Source organism: Dipodomys merriami, unplaced genomic scaffold (genome assembly GCF_024711535.1).
Source record: "Dipodomys merriami isolate MVZ:Mamm:240054 unplaced genomic scaffold, mDipMer1.0.p SCAF_137, whole genome shotgun sequence".
NCBI lineage: Eukaryota > Metazoa > Chordata > Mammalia > Rodentia > Heteromyidae > Dipodomys > Dipodomys merriami.
This window is the reverse complement of record NW_027202682.1, coordinates 99,250-118,442: the sequence shown is the minus strand read 5'-3', so window position 1 is coordinate 118,442 and position 19,193 is coordinate 99,250. Positions and strand designations below refer to the sequence as shown.

At 50.6% G+C, this 19,193-nt stretch overlaps 1 protein-coding gene across 2 annotated transcripts in view; it reads left to right on the top strand.

Annotated features, from left to right (window-relative positions):
• LOC138825330 (GATOR1 complex protein NPRL3) overlaps positions 1–19,193 on the top strand; it is a 35,276-nt gene that overhangs the window by 14,548 nt on the left and 1,535 nt on the right. For both annotated transcript variants that reach the window (XM_070019738.1, XM_070019739.1), the window contains exons 6-12: positions 1,875–1,956; positions 8,723–8,860; positions 12,033–12,189; positions 14,853–14,959; positions 15,374–15,503; positions 18,015–18,204; positions 18,899–19,091. In XM_070019738.1, coding sequence (XP_069875839.1) covers positions 1,875–1,956; positions 8,723–8,860; positions 12,033–12,189; positions 14,853–14,959; positions 15,374–15,503; positions 18,015–18,204; positions 18,899–19,091 — 997 coding nt within the window. The remainder of the gene's footprint in view (positions 1–1,874; positions 1,957–8,722; positions 8,861–12,032; positions 12,190–14,852; positions 14,960–15,373; positions 15,504–18,014; positions 18,205–18,898; positions 19,092–19,193) is intronic.

The window sequence follows — 19,193 nt, the reverse complement described above, 5'->3', positions numbered from 1 at the left end:
AAAAATTTACATTTTTGGTTTGAAAATTAAATGTTAAAATTTGTAATGTATGACTGAAAGTAGTAGTAGACTACTTGCTTAGCATATTCAATGTTCTGGGTTCAATCCCCAGCCGGGCGCTGGTGGCTCACGCCTGTAATCCTAGCTACTCAGGAGGCTGAGATCTGAGGATCGCGGTTCAAAGCCAGCCCGGGCAGGAAAGACCGTGAGACTCCTATCTCCAAGAAACCGGAAGTGGCGCTGTAGCTCAAGTGGTAGAGCGCTCGCCTTGAGCTGAAGAGCTGAGGGACAGCCCCCAGGCCCAGAGTTCAAGCCCCACGACCGACAAAAAAAAAAAAAAAAATCCCCAACACCACACACACATAAAGAGATTTTCTGGGGTCGGAGACATGGCTCATGTGGTATAGAGTACTACTCAATGAGTGAAAGCAAGTTTGAGTCCTGGTCTCAGACAAAAAAGAAAAAAAGAGACTTTCTGTTTTGGTCAGTTATTAATTATAATTATGATAATAATTCATTAAAAAAAAGATTCTCTTAAAGCCAGGCACTGGTGGCTCACACCTATAATTCTAGCTATTCAGGAGGCTGAGATCTGAGGATCCCAGTTTAAAGCAAGCCCTGGCAGGAAATCCATGAGACTCCTAGCCTGCAGTTAACCACCAGAAAACCTAAGTGGTGCTGTGGCTCAAAAATGGTAGAGTGCTAGCCTTGAGCAAAAGAAGCTCAGGGACAGCCCCTGTTCCCCAGGTTAAGCCCCATGACTGATTGGGGAAAAAAAAAAAAAAAAAAAGATTCTCTTTAGAAGGTGAGACTTTTGGGGGCTAGGAAGGTGGCGCAGTGGTAGAACACTTGCCTTGCATGCATGAAGCCCTGGGTTCGATTCCTCAGCACCACATACACAGAAAAAGCCAGAAGTGGTGCTGTGGCTCAAGTGGTAGAGCACTCACCTTGAGCAAAAGAAGCTCAGCGACAGTGCCCAGGCCCTGAGTTAGGGTCCCAGGACTGGTTAAAAAAAAAAAAAAAAAAAAGACTTTTTATCACTAGAAGTGAAAATTTCAGTTGAAGTATAATTTTTTTTGTTAGAGATTGATGGAGAAGGATTAATACAGCATTTCGATCTTTCTCTGTGTGTGCAGGTCCCTGAACTATCACTCCACCACTTGAGGAACAGCCCTGCTTCCAGCTTTTTTGGTACTTAACTGGAGACAAGAGTCTCATGAACTTTTTTTTTTCCCAGCTGGCTTTGAACAGGTTTGAGCCACCACCAGTGCTAGGCCAATATTGCCATCTTAAAAATGAATTGCATTATCTTGGCACTAGTGGCTCATACTTGTAATCCTAGCTACTCAGGAGGCTGAGATTGGAAAGCTGTGGTTCAGTACCAGCCTGGGAGACTCTTGTTTCCAATTAACCAGCTGAAAGCTGCAAGTGAAGGTATAGCTCAAGTGGTAGAGTGCCAGTCAGTAGAAAGGGCCAAGAGTATGAGGCTCCAAGTTTAAGTCCCAGTACTGGAAAAACAGTACGTTCACATACACATAGGAGGAAGATTGAGGTGTAGCCTGGAAATACTTGATCACTAGGACAGAAGATGGAGTCTCAGACAGTTTGTCTAGAGTGACCGGTGAAATTGCCTATTCCTGTCTGTGAGGTTGTAGGGCCATGTATAGGTGGTCAAACAAATCAGCTTAAGTCTGATTTTAATTCACAGGGATGCACATATTTTGTAAAAGAAATGAGAGTTTCCTATTGTTTGGATTAAAGTCATTCAAACCTTTTTGGAATTGGACTGGATTTAAGGATAGTTTCTATTGGGGCCTACGTGTGTTTCCTTGCTTTGGAAGCTCTCATGTCCTTCTCTGTTGTGACTCTTGCAGGAGATGAAGGGCCTCAGTCTCCGTTCCATCACATCCTGCCCAAGTGCAAGCTGGCCAGGGACCTCAAGGAAGCTTATGACAGGTAAGGCAAATGGACGTGCTCATTGAGCCTCTTGTTCCTGGTCCAGTCCCTTATGCTGGGCACTGCTGCAGTGTGTCTCTGCTGAGTAGTGTGGTGATTGGGGTGAGAACAGACCAGACAGGGAGGAACAGCTATGTGGTCCTTCTAAAGAGAAGTGACCTTGGAATACATTTTTCACATGATAGTTTCCACCTCTAGCATCTCCAGACCTCCCCTCCCCCTTCCAGCACTTGGGTTTGAACTCAGGGTCTTCTGCTTGCTAGGCAAACAGTACCACTTGAGCCACAAGCCAGCCCCAGACTTTTCTTAAAAAAGAAAAATGAACCTTAAGTTGTTTGAGAGCCTGAAAGTATTTTTTCTTTTTTTGTCAGTCATGGGGCTTGAACTCTGGGTCTGGGCGCTGTCCCTCAGCTCTTCAGCTCAAGGCTAGTGCTCTACCTCTTGAGCCACAGCGCCACTTCCAGTTTTCTGGTGGTTTATTGGAGCTAAGAGTTTCATGGGGTTTCCTGCCCGGGCTGGCTTTGAACCGAGATCCTCAGATCTCAGCCTCCTGAGTAGCTAGGATGACAGGTGTGTGCTCCCCCCCCCCTTTTTTTTTTTTAACTGACCGATGCTTTTCTTGTTGTTCCAGTATCCTCTCTTTGCTGGGCGCTGGTGGCTCCTGCCTGTCACCCTAGCTACTCAGGAGGCTGAGATCTGAGCATCACGGTTTGAAGCTAGCTCAGGCAGGAAAGTCCATGGTTCTAGGGACAGCATCTAGGCCTTGAATTCAAGCCTCACAATCAACACAAGAACAGAAGCAGTGGGGCTGGGGAAGTGGCTCAGTGGTAGAGTGCTTGCCTTGCATGCATGAGGCCCTGGGTTCGATTCCCCAGCACCACATAAGCAAAAAGAAAAAAATCCGGAAGTGGCGCTGTGGCTCAAGTGGTAGAGCGCTAGCCTTGAGCTGAAGAGCTGAGGGACAACGCCCAGGCCCAGAGTTCAGGCCCCACGACCGGACCCAAAAAAAAAACAAAAAACAAAAAACAGAAGCAGTGACGCTTAGTGAGATTGGAGATTAGAGAGGGAGATTCCAAAGGAATCCTTTTGAATTTGTTACTTTTATCAAAAGCTGAGTAGAAGGCTGGGAAGGTGGCTCAGTGTAGCCATGTAGCATGCATGAAGCCCTGGGTTCGATTCCTTAGTACCACATACACAGAAAAGGCTGGAAGTAGTACTTTGGCTCAAGTGGTAGAATGCTAACCTTAAGCAAAAGAAGCTCAAGGACAACACCCAGGCCCTGAGTTCAAGCCCCCAAACTGGCAGAAAACACATTTAGTAATTGGTTAGTTAGGTTTGGGAGGGATTATTTTCTTGAGTTCCCTGTATATACTGGATTATTAATCCCTTGTCTGATATATTGCTGGTAAATATTTTTTCCCGCTTAGTTGGTTGTTATAGCTTGGTTGCTATAGCTTTAGCTGTGCAGAAACTTTTTTTTTTTGTCAGTCGTGGAGCCTGAACTCTGGGCTTGGGTACTGTCCCTGTGCTCTTCAGCTCAAGGCAAGCGCTCTACCGCTTGAGCCACAGCACCACTAATGGTTTTCTAGTGGTTTATTGGAGATAAGAGTCTCACGGACTTTTCTGCCCAGGCTGGCTTTGAATCATGATCCTCAGATCTCAGCCTCCTTAGTAGCTAGGATAACAGGCATGAGCCACTGGCGCCCGGCTAGAAACTTTTTATTTTAAGGTAGACCCATTTGTCGAGTCTCTCTCCAATTTGTTGTGATCCTGGGACTCTGTTCAGGAAGTTCCTGCCTGTGCCTATAAGTTCAAGTGTCTCTCCTACTCTGTCCTGCAGTAGTTTCAGAGATTTCAGGTTTGATGTTAAGGTCTTTAATTCATTTTGAGTTGATGTTGGTACATGGTGATAGGCTGGGGTCCACTTTTTTTTGTTGTTGTTGTTGGTCATGGGGCTTGAACTCTGGGCCTGGGCGCTGTCCCTGGGCTCTTCAGCTCAAGATGAGCACTCTACCGCTTGAGCCACAGCGCCACTTCCGGTTTTCTTGTGGTTTATTGGAGATAAGAGTCTCATAGACTTTCCTGCCTGGGCTGGCTTTGAACTGTGATCCTAAAATCTCAGCTTCCTGAGTAGCTAGGATTACAGGCGTGAACCACTGGCCTCCGGCATGGGGTCCACTTTTAGTTTTCTGCATGTGGCCTCCCAGTTTTCCCAGCACCAGTAGTTGAAGAGGCTGTGTTTCTTCCCCTGTATGTCTTTGGCTCCTTTGTCAAATATCAGCTGACTGTAGGCATGTGGTTTTATTTCTGGGTCTTCTATTCTATTCCATTGGTCTTCGGGTCTGTTTTTGTGTCAGTATTATGCTGTCTTTGTTATTATGGCTCTATCGTAGAGTTTGAAGTCCAGCTTCGAGATCCCTCCTGTGTTGTCTTTTTTGCCTAGAATTGTTTTGGCTATTCTAGGTCTTTCGTTGTTCCATATGAATTTTTGGACTGTTTTCTGTATTTCAGAAATGTACGTCATTGCGATTTGCATTGAATTTGTATGTTAATTTTGGCAGTATTGCCATTTTCAGTATATTGTCTGCCTATCCAAGAGCATGGAAGGTCTTTCCATTTCTTGGTGTCTTCTGTAATTTCTTTTCTTAAGTTTTTATAGTTTTCGTTAAATAGTTCTTTTACATCTTTGGTTAGATTAATTCCTAAATATTTTATTTTTGGGAGGGTTATTGTGAATGGGGTTGCTTCCTTTATTTCCCTCTCTGCTGTACATTGTCAGTGTACAGGAAGGTGTCTGTATGTTATTTTCACAATTTTAAAAAAAGGAAAAAACAACAAAAAAACACCTGCGGGTAAAGTTTTGTTTGTGGCAGTGTATGCCTGTGATTTTAGCACTAGGAGATTGTGAGTTGAGACCAGTCTGGGCTATATAGCAAGAACTTGTCTCAAAACAAGTTTTGTTTGAAGTTTTGATATAGATCTTTTGGTCCTACCCCTTCCTCTTAGACAGCCTGGCTCGGAGGAGAGCAGGGCAGAGGGATGGGGGTGCAGAGGACACATGACCTGCAGGACAGGTCTGTCCTGCGCAGGCCGGCTCCTGCCTAACACAGGTGGTAGGAAGAGCAATGACCAGAGCTAAGGCCAAAACTCGACTTTGCAGTCAGGTGAGCCATGTTGTTAGGAGAAGGCTGGAGGCTGACGTGTGGAGCGTGGGATAAGCTTGTGCGGCAGCTGTCTGGTGTGGGGGGTTGAACCCCTGCCGTCCGTGCCCAGTCATCCTATCAGGACGCAGGGTTCTGGCAGAAGCGTCTATCTGCTGCTGCAGGTTGGGTTGGGCTTCTCTGGCTGTGCAAGTGTTGGATAAGCCTGGGGGCCAGGATTCCTGCAGAGCTTTTTTAAAAATTTTTTTTTATTGTAAAGATACTATACAGAGGGTTACAGTTACATGAGTGAGGTAATGAGTACACTTCCTCTTGAACATTGTTACCCCTTCCATTGTTTTCCCCCTACCATCCCCTCCCTCCCTCCCTTCCCCGAGGTTCTTTTTTTTCTTTTTTTGATTGTGATTAAGTGATTACATAATTTCCGGAAATTCACAGTATTGTGGAATAATGATGCTCATTTAAAGTCACAAGTTCATTCTAGCTTTCCTAGAGCAAATTGTCTATCACAGTCTGTAATATATAACGGTGTTCACATGTTATATACCATATATGTGATCAGCAGCATGGGGATATTTGGTAGTGGTTCAACCAGATGAGTGGGAGTTCTTTGTTTCTTAAGTCCTGTTAGTTTTGTCATATCACCTAACATTTTGGATTTAGCATCCACTTATCAGGGAGACCATGTACTGTTTGTCTCTTCGTTCTTGGCTTACCTTGCTCAACATGATTCCTTCTAGCTCCATCCATTTCCCTGCAAATGCCATTATTTTGTCATTTCTAATGGCCCTGCAGAGCTTTTTCAGACCAAACAATGAAGCACCCTGTTAATAAATAAAGGCAGAAGCTTAACGGGAAAAATTTCAGGGCATAAACTCTGAGAAAACAAGGACAAACCTTACTTTTCCCTTCCTCTTGACAGATTTGAGTGTGGCTCCTGGCTTAACTTCTGACCATGTGGAAAGTTATGTGGAGTTCATTGTTTTCACAGAGATTGCTGCCGCAGTCTGAGGCCTCCTTCCCTCCCCTTCCCATCTGTGTGTGGGTGCTGTCAAGGGAGCAGGGGACCTCGGTGCCTGGGGCAGATCTCTCATGATGGGATCGTTGACTCCTGGGAGGTCAGGCAGTTTCTCAGGGTTTGATGGGAGCTTTCTGCCATAAACATCTTGGCTACAGAGGGTAAAGCTCTGTGGGTCTCTTGTTTTCTCAGTCATACTTAGCATCTACAAGAAGTGTTTGTTCCAAAATCTTGATACTCACTGAACTATCTCGTGTGTTTCTTGGGAACACCCTTCACCTGCCAGCCCTACTCATGGCCCTTTTCCTCAGCAGTTCTGAGTCTCGGGGAGTGGCAGGCATGGATTTTCTAGATATCTCTGAGGAAAAGGTAACAGGGTTGTTTGGAGGGGCACAGATGTGTTACATCCTCTTTGCATATTTCCTTTCCCCGTCTCTTGTTCCTGCCTGAGAGTAACTCAGAGCTGGTGTTTAGGGAGCTTCAGGGAAGAGGCTGTAGGAATTATCTCCAGCTAAATGCCAGTGGCTCATTCCTGTAGTCAATCGTAGCTACCTAGGAGAGCCTGAGATCTGGGGATCTCAGCCAGAAAGCCCAGACAGAAAGGTCTGTGAGATTCCATCTCCAGCTAACCCGAGACATGCTAGACCGAAGGCATAGATCAGGTGGTAGAGTCCCAAGTGCAAAAAAGCTAAAGGAGCGTGACACACCCTGAGTTCAAGCCCCTAAGCCAGCACCCACCCACACACACACAAGAGAAAGGAAGAGATCCAAGAGAACTCACTTTAGTGGGCACCACTGGGGAGGCAACTCTTTCTCCCATGGACCTCCACACAGCTCCTTCCTCCTGGCTGCGGTTCCCCTGGGAGCAGCCTGCAGGGACACATGTCCAGTATGGAACTGTGGTCAAGGAAGGGGTTTCCTGGGCGAGAGTGTGCCCATAGTGCCTAGCACAGTTCTTAGAGCCCTCTCCTCCATTTGTAACACTTCTCAGAGCCACCACGTGCCTGGTGTTTGACCAAGGAAGCCTGCAGGTCTGTTTCTGATGAGCCCGTTGTGGCCAGTGTTGGGCAGGAGTCAGGTGTTGGGATGTGGTGCTTGAGTTGAGGCTGAGGAATGAAGGGACCCTCGGGTACCTGAGGATGGGGCTGGAAGTGAGATGGGGAGGCATGGACAGGTCCTGTAGGGCAGAGCCTTGAATGGGCAGCCCAGGTGGGAGCCCTGGGCTGCGAGGAGAGTAGACCCTGAGGTTGCCAGGCGTCAGCGCCCAGCTCAGCTCCGGCTGGTCCTGGGGAGGTCTACCTTGTGTGCATGCCCGCTGGTACAGCCTACAGGGTCTACTCATTGTCTGGCCTGGAATGCGGAAGAAGTGAGGAGCCAGGTGGGGCCTGAACGTAGTCTGGAGTCCAAAAGACCTGAGTTGGCCTCACTGAGAGAACAGGGAACCAGAGGCTCTCTCCGTGGCAGTGGAGTCTTGGGGCTGGTTCGCCAGCTGCTTCTGTATCCACGGCTTGGTGTCCACAGGCCTGGCACCAGATGCGCAGCTAGCACATGGAGGGGTGGGTGGCGGCGGGCACTTTGTGTCTTGTTTTTTCCTCTTTTCTGGTGCTGGTACTCGTGCTTGAACTCGGGTCCTTCCATTCTTTCTTGGCTTTTTCACTCAATTTAGCTGCTCTCCCACTTGAGTCATACCTCCACTGCCAGCTTTTTTACTCGTGGGTTAAAATTGGAGATAAAGAGTTTCATGGGACTTTTTTTTTTTTTTTTTTTTTTTTGGTCCGGTTGTGGGGCCTGAACTCTGGGCCTGGGCGCTGTCCCTCAGCTCTTTAGCTCAAGGCTAGCGCTCTACCACTTGAGCCACAGAGCCACTTCTGGCTTTTTTCTTTTTGCTTATGTGGTGCTGAGGAATCGAACCCATGGCCTCAGGCATGCAAGGCAAGCGCTCTACCACTGAGCCACCTTCCCAGCCCGTCATGGGACTTTTCTTACTAGATGGGCTCGGAACCATGATCCTCAGATTTCTGCCTCCTAAATAGTTAATGTTATAGGCATGAGCCATTAATGCCCAGCTCGCTTTTATTGTTTGCTTGTTTGTTTCATACAGTTATAACATTCTAGGGGATTTGACAGCCCCCCTTGCCCTTACCTGTTCTCTCTTTGGTAACAGACCCTATCGTGCCTGGCTGCCTACTTCAGTGCAGGGTAGGCTGAAGACCCTTCACAAGGTGCCCTGTGTCTGCCAGGGCCCCAGGAAGGCAGCCGCTGCTGAATTAAATGCCTGTGCTGCTTTAAGTCTGTAGGAGAGATATAGGGGCTCTCCTAGAGCTGTGACAGACATGTTGGACTGCAATCCCAAGGCTCTCCAGAAATTAATTTGTATGTATGTATTCTTTGCGTGTTTTCGTATCTTCACTATTCTGAGATTTGAAAACATGCTTTCTTGCCCTGACGTGGCCTGCAACGCCCTCCGTTCCTAGAACACTGTACTAGGCAATGCCCTTGAGCCAGTATAGTGATGTGTGCGTGTTTAGAAAGAGTCCATGTGAATGCGTAGAAGTCTCCTGCAGTAATGGTGTCCACTCTCCACCAGCCTGTGCACGTCCGGTGTGGTGCGGCTCCACATCAACAGCTGGCTGGAGGTGAGTTTCTGCTTGCCGCACAAGATCCACTACACAGCCTCCAGCCTGATTCCCCCCGAGGCCATCGAGCGGAGCCTGAAAGCCATCCGGTAAGAAACCCTCCTTCTGCCTTCTTCTCAAGACTCCACAGCTTCTTCTATCCCACAGTTCTTCTCTTCTTAATGCAAACAATTGTCAGGAAGTGCTCCACTGTTAATAAAAGCACTTTTTTTTTGTTTTTTGTTTTTTGGGGGGGTCTGGTCGTGGGGCCTGAACTCTGGGCCTGGGCGCTGTCCCTCAGCTCTTTAGCTCAAGGCTAGCGCTCTACCGCTTGAGCCACAGCGTCACTTCCAGCTTTTTTCTTTTTTCTTACGTGGTGCTGAGGACTCGAACCCAGGGCCTCAGGCATGCAAGGCAAGCACTCTACCACTGAGCCGCCTTCCCAGCCCCAAAAGCACGATTTTTGTATCTGGTTCTGTCCAGAAATGATCTGTCCTCGGTTTCTCCTGGGTCCTTCCAGACTGCTTTGCTGGGTGAGGCCGCTCCCTGCCAAGGTCTGTTCCCCATGCTGGGCTGGGCCACTCAGGAGGCTGTGTGGCATAGTGTGCTGAAAACCCAGAGCTCCAGTAAGTCAGACTATATCACAGGAAGTAGCACTGTGGCTCAAAGTGGTAGAGCGCTAGCCTTGAGCAAAGGAGTTCAGGGACAGCGCCCAGGCCCTGAGTTCAAGCCCCACAAAAGAGGGGGGGGAGGGAGAGGCGAGAGAGAGCGCTGGGGTGCCAGCGGCTCACGCCTGTAATCTTACCTACCCAGGAGGCTGAGATCTGAGGATCGCAGTGCAGAGCCAGCACAGGCAGGAGAGCCCATGAGACTCTTATTTCAAATTAACTACCAGAAAACTGGAAGTTGTGCTGTGGCTTAAGTGGCAGAGCTCTAGCCTTGAGCACAAAGAGACTCAGGGACAGTGCCCAGGTCCAGAGTTCATGCCCCATAACCGACAAAAAAAAAAAAAAAGAAATTATTATTATTACTTTTTTTTAATACCCATCCTGGGCACTGTCCCTGACCTTTTTTTTGCTCAAGGCTAGTGCTCTACCACTTGAGTTACAGGTGCCTTTCCAGCTGTCTTGGTGGTTAATTGGAGATTTGAGTCTCTTGCATGCGTGCACACACACACACACACACACACACACACACACACACACACGCACGCACACGCGTGCGTGCCTGGAGCCCGGGTTGTAGCTCAAGGATGGAGCACTCGACTAGCAGGCATGAGACTCTGGTTCCATTCCCAATATCTAAAGGAAAAAGAAAGAAATGAGATCCTGGCACATTCTAGAACATTTGGAAATCACAGAAAACAAAGCACTGACAGTTTCCTCCCCACCCCCACAATTACCTCTCCAGGTCAGATGCTTTTTCTCCCATTCTCCCTGCTCAGCGTATCTGTTTATGTCGTTCTGTTCTCAGTTTGTGTAGGGGATTTTGCTCTTCCTGGGTTTGGGACCATTACCTCAGGAGGAAATTCACTCTTCTGCAATTAGCAAACATACTAGTTGATCCCAGGGGTAGGATGTGGAATTGGTGAGGTATTCAGTTCTTCCTCTTGTGTTTTGTTCTAATTTCTTTTCCTTGGGAATAACAGTAATTCTTGTAAATTTTCTTTTAAAAAAGTAGTAGACAGGTGCTGATGGCTCACGCCTGTAATCCTAGCTACTTAGGAGGCTGAGATCTGAGGATCGTAGTCCAAAGCCAGCCCAGGCAGGAAAGTTTGTGAGACTGAGCTCCAATTAACCAACAGAAGAAAAGGAAATGACACTCTGGCTCAAAGTGGTAGAGCAGTAACCTTGAGCAAAACTCAGGGACAGCATCCAGGCCCTGAGTTAAAGCCCCAACAACAACATCAACAAAATTAGTACATATGAGTTGTACAAGGAGGATTTCATTGTGATATTGCGTATGTACATATAGTTTGTCCAGCTCACACTTACCTCTATTCCTCTCCTTTATCTGTGTGTGTGTGTTTGTGTGCATGGGCACATGCTGGTATTGGAGCTTGAACTTAGGGCTTCGACACTGTCCCTTAACCTTTACACTCAGGGATAGCTCTACCACTTGAGCCACAGCTCCACTTTTTTTTTTTTTTTGGTTATGGGCTTGAACTCTGGGCCTGGGCGCTGTCCCTCAGTTCTTCAAGGCGAGCACTCTACCAGTTGAGCCACAGCACCACTTCTGGTTTTCTGGTGGTTTAGAGGAGATAAGAGTCTCACAGAAGCCAGGCATCAGTGGCTCACGCCTGTAATCCTAACTTCTCAGGAGGCTGAGATCTGAGGATCACAGTTCAAAGCCAGCCCAGGCAGGAAAGTCCGTGAGATTCTTACCTCCAATAAACCACTAGAAAACCAGAAGTGGCGCTGTGGCTCAAGCGGTAGAGCGCTCGTCTTGAGCTAAAGAGTGCAAGGACAGTGCCGAAGCCCAGAGTTCCAGCCCCACGACTGACAAAAAAAAAAAAAAGTCTTGAGGATTTTCCTGCCCGGGCTGGCTTTGAACCATGATCCTTAGATCTCAGCCTCCTGAGTAGCTAGGATGACAGGTGTAAGTTACTGGTGCCCAGCTTGGCTTTTTCCTTTCTTCTGGTTAGTGGGAGATAACGAATCTCACATACTTACCTGATTAGTCTGGCTTTGAACCTCAGTCCTCAGATCTCAGCCTTCTGAGTAGCTAGGATTACAGATGTAAGCCATTGGCACTGCCTACTTCTTTATCTTAAAACAATTCTTTCCTTCTTAAAACAATATAAACAGTTCTTACTGTTCCACTTTCATACATGAAAATAAACTACTCTGACTATATATATATATATATATATATATATATATATATATATTTTTTTTTTTTTTTTTTTTTTTTTTTTTTTTCCCCCCTCTCCTTTTTGTTGGTCCTGGGGCTTGCACTCAGGGCCAGGGCACTGTCCCTGAGCTTTTTCATTCAAGGCTAGTTTTCTACCACTTGAACCACAGCGCCATCTTCTGGTGGCTAATTGGAGATAAAGGTCTCATGAACTTGCCTGCCCAGGGCTGCTTGGAATCCAGATCCTCAGATCTTAGCTCCTGTACAGCTAGGAGGCCAGGTGTGAGCCACCAGCATCTGCCTCATATTTGTTCGTATTCATCCCTGCTCCTGCTGGTACTCACTCCCCAAACGGCCTCTGCAGTTCTCAAGGCGCCTCTCTGATTCCTCCCTCAGCCTCACACACCATTACTTAACTCTGTTTCTCAGCCCGTACCATGCCCTGCTGCTCCTCAGTGATGAGAAGTCCCTGCTGGCCGAGCTCCCTGTTGACTGCTCCCCGGCACTGGTACGTGTGATCAAGACCACGTCCCCCGTGAAGAACCTGCAGCAGCTCTCACAGGATGCCGACCTGGCCTTGCTGCAGGTAGGCCTCGGGGTGAAGTCGGGAGGTATCGGGCATGCCCTGTGGCATGCCCAGGGCCCCTGTCTGGCTGAGAGCTTCTGCATGGACTGTAGTGAATGAGCGTGGCTCCCACGGGAGCTCACTCCTCTGCTGAGGAGAGGTTAGGCACGCTGTGGGATAAAGGAGAGGGTTGCTTCCACGCTGAGCCTGGAGGAGCGATCCCCAGGCTGGGTGGGGCGGGTCGGGAGTGCAGGGCACTTAGGGTATCATAGCTGACTCCCACAGGTCATCCATAGCTCAGGGAGCCTCACAAGTAGCTCGTGGCCAAGCACGTGGCGGGTAAAGTCCACTTGCCTCAGCCTGAGCACGGCACTACGCTGTGTGTTCATAGCCTGGCTTCGGCTGGCTGTGTAAATGCCTGCTTCTTGCTTAGTGAAGGGGGAGAGGGGACGCAAAGAAGCTCCATCAGGGGTTGGGTTGCTCTGGGGTCATCTGTGCCGCGGCTGTGAGCCAGAGCCTGTGGGTGGCCAGACCCACCAGACAGCCACCAGGGGGCAGCAGACCCACCCTGGGACTCGAATGAGGCCACAGCATGGTGCAGGCCTGCTTGTCCCCTTCTGGCGGTTTCTTGGTGCTGTGTGGGTCTGAGAAAGGGGTGTGGGTCTGGGAAGGGGTGGCATGACCATGGTCTGTGCCTGGCAGACTCGCAAGCTGTTTTTAAATTCCTTCTTTCAGAATAGGTGTTCCCTGCTGGGCGCTGGTGGCTCAGGCTTGTAATCCTGGCTACTCAGGAGGCTGAGATCTGAGACTCAACTCAAGATTCAAAGCCAGCCTGAGCAGAAAAGCACCCAGATTATCTCAGATTAACCAGCAAAAAAAGCCAGAACTGGAGATGTGGCTCCAGCCTTGAGAGTGAGAGTATAGGGCCTGAGGTGGAGCCCAGCACTCGCACCAAAACAATAGGAAGATGAAGAGCCTCTTCCCTTTGAGAGCAGTTGGCAGATTCTGCCTTTGTGTTCCAGCCTGGCTGCTGGGCTGGCCAGGATCCTGTGAGCAGAGCCTGTCCTGCCTGCTCCGTGTCCTCCAGACAGGGCCGTCCCGGACTTGCTGCTCCAGCACACCTGCGGAGTGGGAGTGGCCTTGTTCTCATGGGGAGGCCATGGGGGAGGCAGCCGTGAGCGTATTCACATCCTGTGCCAACACTAGAAAGGAGCTGGCCACTTTTTATACTGCGAGACTGTCTGATGGGTCTGTGCTGGGTGAGTGACTGTAAAGTCTCTTTGGACAAAGCGTTGATGTCCTTTGATGTCTCCTTCACTTCTCGGTCTTGGCCTTGCCTGGGGGTGGGGAGGGCTGTTTATTTTTTATTTATTTTTTGTCTGGTCGTGATGCCTTGAACTCTGGGCCTGGGCGCTGTCCCTCAGCTCTTGAGCTCCAGGCAAGCGCTCTACTGCTTGAGCCATTGCACCACTTCCGGTTTTCTAGTGGTTTATTGGAGATAAGAGTCTCACGGACTTTCCTGCCTGGGCTGGCTTTGAACCATGATTCTTAGATCTCAGCCTCCTGTGTAGCTAGGATGACAGGCGTGAGCCACCGGCGCCCGGCTTATTGTTTCCTTTCATACCGCCCCCTGCTGAGCTCTGTGCAGTCAGGGTTGGTACTGGGATGGCTGTGTGGAAGTCCCTGGGGCCCAGCCTTGCTAGCTCATCTTGCCAGCCTCTGGGACTGCTGCTTTGCTCAGTGTCCCTGTGGGGAGCCCTGGTGGTCCTGGCCTTCTGGGAAACGTCTGTATCAGTTACGCATGCCACAGAATGACTTAAAGTTACTCGTGTCCATTTTATTTTATTTTATTTTTATTTTTTTGTCGGTCGTGGGGCTTGAACTCTGGGCCTGGGCACTGTCCCTCAGCTCTTCAGCTCAAGGCGAGCGCTCTACCACTTGAGCTACAGCGCCACTTCCGGTTTTCTGGTGGTTTATTGGAGATAGGAGTCTCATGGTCTCTCCTGCCCGGGTTGGCTTTGAACCGCGATCCTCAGATCTCAGCTAGGATTACAGGCGTGAGCCACCACCGCCCGGCTCTCGTGTCCATTTTAATCCAGAGAGTAGCAAAGAGTTGTTGTTACAAGTTTTGATGGGCGCCAGATCTCAGGAGGCTGAGATCTGAGGATTATGGTTTGAAGCCAGCCTGGGCAAGAAGGTGAGATTCTTTTCTTAGTTTGGTCAGTCATGGGGCCTGAACTCGGCCTGGGCGCTGTCCCTCTTCAGCTTAAGTCCTCTACCACTTGAGCCACAGCCTCACTTCCACCTTTTTCTGCTTCTGCGGTGCCAAGGAATTGAACCCAGGGCCTCATTCATGCAAGGCAAGCACTCTACCACTGAGCCACCTTCATAGTCCCACAAGTGAGATTTTTTTTTTTTTTTTTGTCGGTTATGGGGCTTGAACTCTGGGCCTGTGCACTGTTCCTCAGTTCTTCAGCTCAAGGCGATCGCTTTACCACTTAAGCCACAGTGCCACTTCCAGTTTTCTGGTGGCTCATTGGAGATAAGAGTCTCAAGGACTTTCCTGCCATGGTCTGGCTTTGAACCGCGATCCTCAGATCTCAGCTTCCTGAGTAGCTAGGATGACAGGCCTGGGCCATGACACCCAGCAAGGTCTGGTCTTCTCGGCTTCCCTTTGCCTGTAGGTCTTCCAGCTTGCAGCTCACCTGGTGTACTGGGGCAAGGCTGTCATCATCTACCCACTGTGCGAGAACAACGTCTATGTCCTGTCTCCCAATGCCAGCGTTTGTCTGTGAGTATCACTGGCTTCCAGAGCCTGTAGTTGAGGGTAGGAAGGGATGGACTTGGCAGGGCGGTACCCCTGTATGGTCCTGTACCCAAAGCCCTAGAGCCCTGAGGCTGGGCTCTCGATTTCACCTTAATGCCCAGCCTTGGACATGCCCACATCTGGATTCCAGACTGGCTCAATGCTACACTGTTACTTGTCAGGATCCCCTTTCCTGGCTGAGATGAGAGGGACTGGGTGGCTGGTGAAAAGGCAGGGTCTTGCTCTGCCTAGCAGAGGCCTGCCAGGATCCCTCGCTGCATCCTGTCCTCGTCTGACCGTCCCGGCCTGCCCACCATCCCGTGATTCTCTGCAGCCCCCTGGGAGCCTGTGTTGAGAGCAGCCAGGGGTCAGCTGCCCACTGCTGTGTTCTTGTCCCAGGTACTCACCACTGGCTGAGCAGTTCTCCCACCAGTTTCCATCCCATGACCTGCCATCTGTTCTGGCCAAGTTTTCCTTGCCAGTCTCCTTGTCGGAGTTCAGGAGTCCTCTGGCCCCGCCAGTACAGGAGGTGAGTGACAGAAACCTCGGGAGTCGGTCTGCAGCCTGTGAGCTCAGGTACCACCTCCTGACTGTCCTGTCCAAGAGGCCTTTCACACTGCCACCCCTCCCGCCTGGGGCTGGCAGCGCTCTGTGCATCTGCGTGACCCGAAAGCCAGCTGTCAGGTGGCTGCCTGCACACATTCCGCTCGTGACCAGTCTGTGTAGTCCCCTTAAAGGTGGAACTGAGGCTGGGCGCCGGTGGCTCACACCTGCCATTCTAGCCACTCAGGAGGCTGAGATCTTAGGATCTCGGCTCAAAGCCAGCCTGGGTAGGAAAGTCTGTGAGATTCTGATCTCCAATAAACCACCAGAAAATCGGAAGTGGTGCTGTGGCTCAAGTGGTAGAGCACTCGCCTTGAGCTGAAGAGCTGAGGGACAGCGCCCAGGCCCAGAGTTCAGGCCCCACGACTAACCAAAAAAAAAAAAAAAAAAATAGAACTGCTTAGCCTTGCCCAGAGCATGCTGGCCTCTCCTGGCCCGTGCTGCTTTCCCACAGATGGAGGGTGCGATGGTAGCTTCTTCGTCTGAGCCTGGACCCTACCTCCCAGGAGAGCTTGGCGCCAGTCTCCTGGCTCCTTGGAGCTTGGCCTCAGGGCCCAGAATCTCCTTATCCAAAAGGACTTTTCAGTGGACCTTCCTGGGACTACCCCTGCCCAGTGTGGCAGGAGGTAGAGAGGGGGAGAATGAGCTCTGTGGGTGGCTTCCCTGTGTGCTTTAAGGTTCTATTGTACAGCCTCTTCCTTGGTGAGAGGAACCTGCCCCTCCCTTCCACTGACTGCCGGACCAGGGGCAGGGCCAGGGCCAGGTAGTTTTGACAAGGGCTGGGGCAAACTGGCTGTTTTCACAGCCTTGTTCTCAAAAAACAACGTATGCCAGATCTCCTGAACTGAGTACTTAAAATTAATTAAACCCTTTTCTTCTCAAACTGTGAATGAGAAAAAGATCCTGGTTTTTCAGTTAATTTAGACCCTGAGTATGACAGAGCTTTTCATTTCTGGGCGCAGTGCCAGGTGGTACCAGCTGGATAAAGGCCACACTCTGCATCCGCTCTGTCTCCAGCTCCCTGCGGCTCTCGGGAGGGGCCAGCGGTGCTCCTGTCCCAGCACAGACTGCCCAGTTGTCTGGTTCATGTGGGGTGAGCAGTCCAGGCCATGCGCGAGCAGTTCCTTAGATCTTGCTGGGGGCTTGGACGCCCTGGCGTTGGTCCTACCAGCTCCGGGGGATGACGTGCTGTGCCGTGCTTACAAAGCTCCTGGGCCTGCCTCCCTTCCTTCCCTTCTCCCTCTTACCTTCCTTTCCCTTCGTCCCTTCCTTGCCTCCTTCTTTCCTTCCTTTCCCTTTGTCCTTTCCTTCTCTCCTTTATTAGCATATATTAGTTACACAAAAGGGACTTCATTGTGATATTTGCACACACACAAATATCTATGTATTCTGATCACACTCATTCCCTAATCTCCCTTACCCTTCCCCCTTCTTTTTAAAACAGTTCTGGCATATTTCCTTGCTTTGTTTTCATAGAAGCAAATAAACTACTGCAACTGTATCTACCATTCACCGTTTCCCTTCCCCTCCACTGGTACCTCCGTTCAAGAGAATCTGTTTTGCTCTTCTGTTAAGTGTGTATAGTTGTGCCAAGGGTTTTTACTATGTAGTTCAGCCATGCATATGTTGTATTTTGCTCAGAACCATCTCCCTGGCTTTCTGTCTTCCAACCCCCTATTCACAGTTTCATTGAGACTCCTTATTGCTTTCTTCACACACAGATGCAATACATTTAGAAGTTATTCACCCTGTCTTTCTGCTCCCCTCCCCCTAAATCCCACAGGCAGCGTTATGTTGTGTGTTCCATGTTACACGTAGTTTGTCACCCTCTGGTTGTCTTGGGTTTGGCCAGGGTTAGTATATGCAGCCTCAACCCCACTTCCTTCTGGGCAGTGACTGGGCAGCGGTCCCTCCTAGACCTGAGGTGAGACCATTGGTGCCCTCCGACCAACCGTGAGGAGCTGGGTTAGATGTCAGCCCCCTGCATGCCTCTGGGAGGGAGGGCAGGAGGTCCCTGTCCCTAGTTTTCTTCTGAAACCACCTGGGTGTCCGGGCTGATTTGAAGGCAGATCCAGAGAGAATCTTCTGCTCACGGGCAGCTGCCTGCAGCTTTTTTCCGAGCAGTATCTGGGCTTGTTCAAGAGTGCATTGGGGTCCAGGAGGGAAGCATAGTGGGTGACTGGAGGGGAGGCCAGCTCGGAGAAGCGGGGGGAGTGTGTGGAGGTGGGATCCGGGGGCCTTCCTGGCCCTGCCTGTCCTGAGGCGTGGCCTTGAAGAGCTAGCCAGCATCCGGGGCTCCTTGGCCAAGGTGAGGGCCTCCTGCTTAGGAGTTGGCACCAGCTGGTTCTACCTCGGACACCGGTTTCCTTGTCCCCAGGAGGGAATTGTGTTGGGGTGAGGAAACTGGCTCAGCCCCCACCTCCTGTTCCTCACGCAGACCCAGCTCATCCAGATGGTGGTGTGGATGCTGCAGCGCCGGCTCCTCATCCAGCTGCACACCTACGTCTGCCTGATGGCCTCGCCCAGCGAGGAGGAGGCCCGTCTGCGAGAGGAGGACGTGCCCTTCCCCGCCAGGGTTGGCGGCCGCAGCCTCAGCACACCCAATGCCCTGAGCTTCGGCTCCCCAAGTAGGGTCCCCTTCAGCCCCAGTGCAGTAGTGAGGGAGGTCTGGGGTGGTGGCCAGGAAGCCTGGCACGGGCACCTACCTGTCCACACGTGTACACGTCCCTGTCTCCCTGTACCACCGTGGCTCTGAGGCGGCGGCTCTTCTGCAGAGCATGACTGGAGTTAGGAGCAGCCTAACCACCATCACAGACAGTTGAGACCCTCTCCGTCTGCTTTCTCTGAGACAGCAGTGTTGCCATGACCCAGGCCTTTGGCTTGGGGAAGATGAGGGCCTGGTGGGTGTTTCTTGGCCTGAAGTCTGGTGTTGGGCTTCAGGCTGTATGCAAGACACCTACCTACACAGGGTGCTCTGCTCCTCTGACCCCGCCCTTCTCTCCATGAGGTGCTGGGCTCCACCCAGCATCACTCTGGGTTAGATGTCAGCCCCCCCCACCTCACAAGTCTAGCTGTGCCTCTGGACCTGAGCCAGGGTCCCTGTCCCTAGTTGTTTTCTGAATCGACCTGGCTGAGGCTAAGGAACCCAACCCTGCCTTGGGTGTAGGACGTGCAGCATGGCTACAGAGGGCAGCTCCTTGGGTCCCAGGCCTGCCACATAGGAGGACACACACCCAGGGATGCACGTTTCTAGGTGTAGGCAGAAGGTTCAGGTAGAATAACAGGAATCCTTGCTGTCTGACCTGTACCCCTCCCCCCCAGCCAGCAGTGATGACATGACTCTCACCAGTCCCAGCATGGACAACTCCAGTGCAGAGCTGCTCCCCAGTGGGGACTCCCCACTGAACAAGAGAATGACGGAGAACCTGCTGGCCAGTCTGTCAGAGCATGAACGGGCAGCCATCCTCAGTGTGCCCGCAGCCCAGAACCCTGAGGACCTCCGCATGTTTGCCAGGTGGGGGCAGAGGGTGACGGGGCGGGGCGGGGTATGCCCAATTCCAGGGTCCTGAGAAAGCAGAAGGGGACATAGGTACATGTACAGTCACGGTGGGGGAGG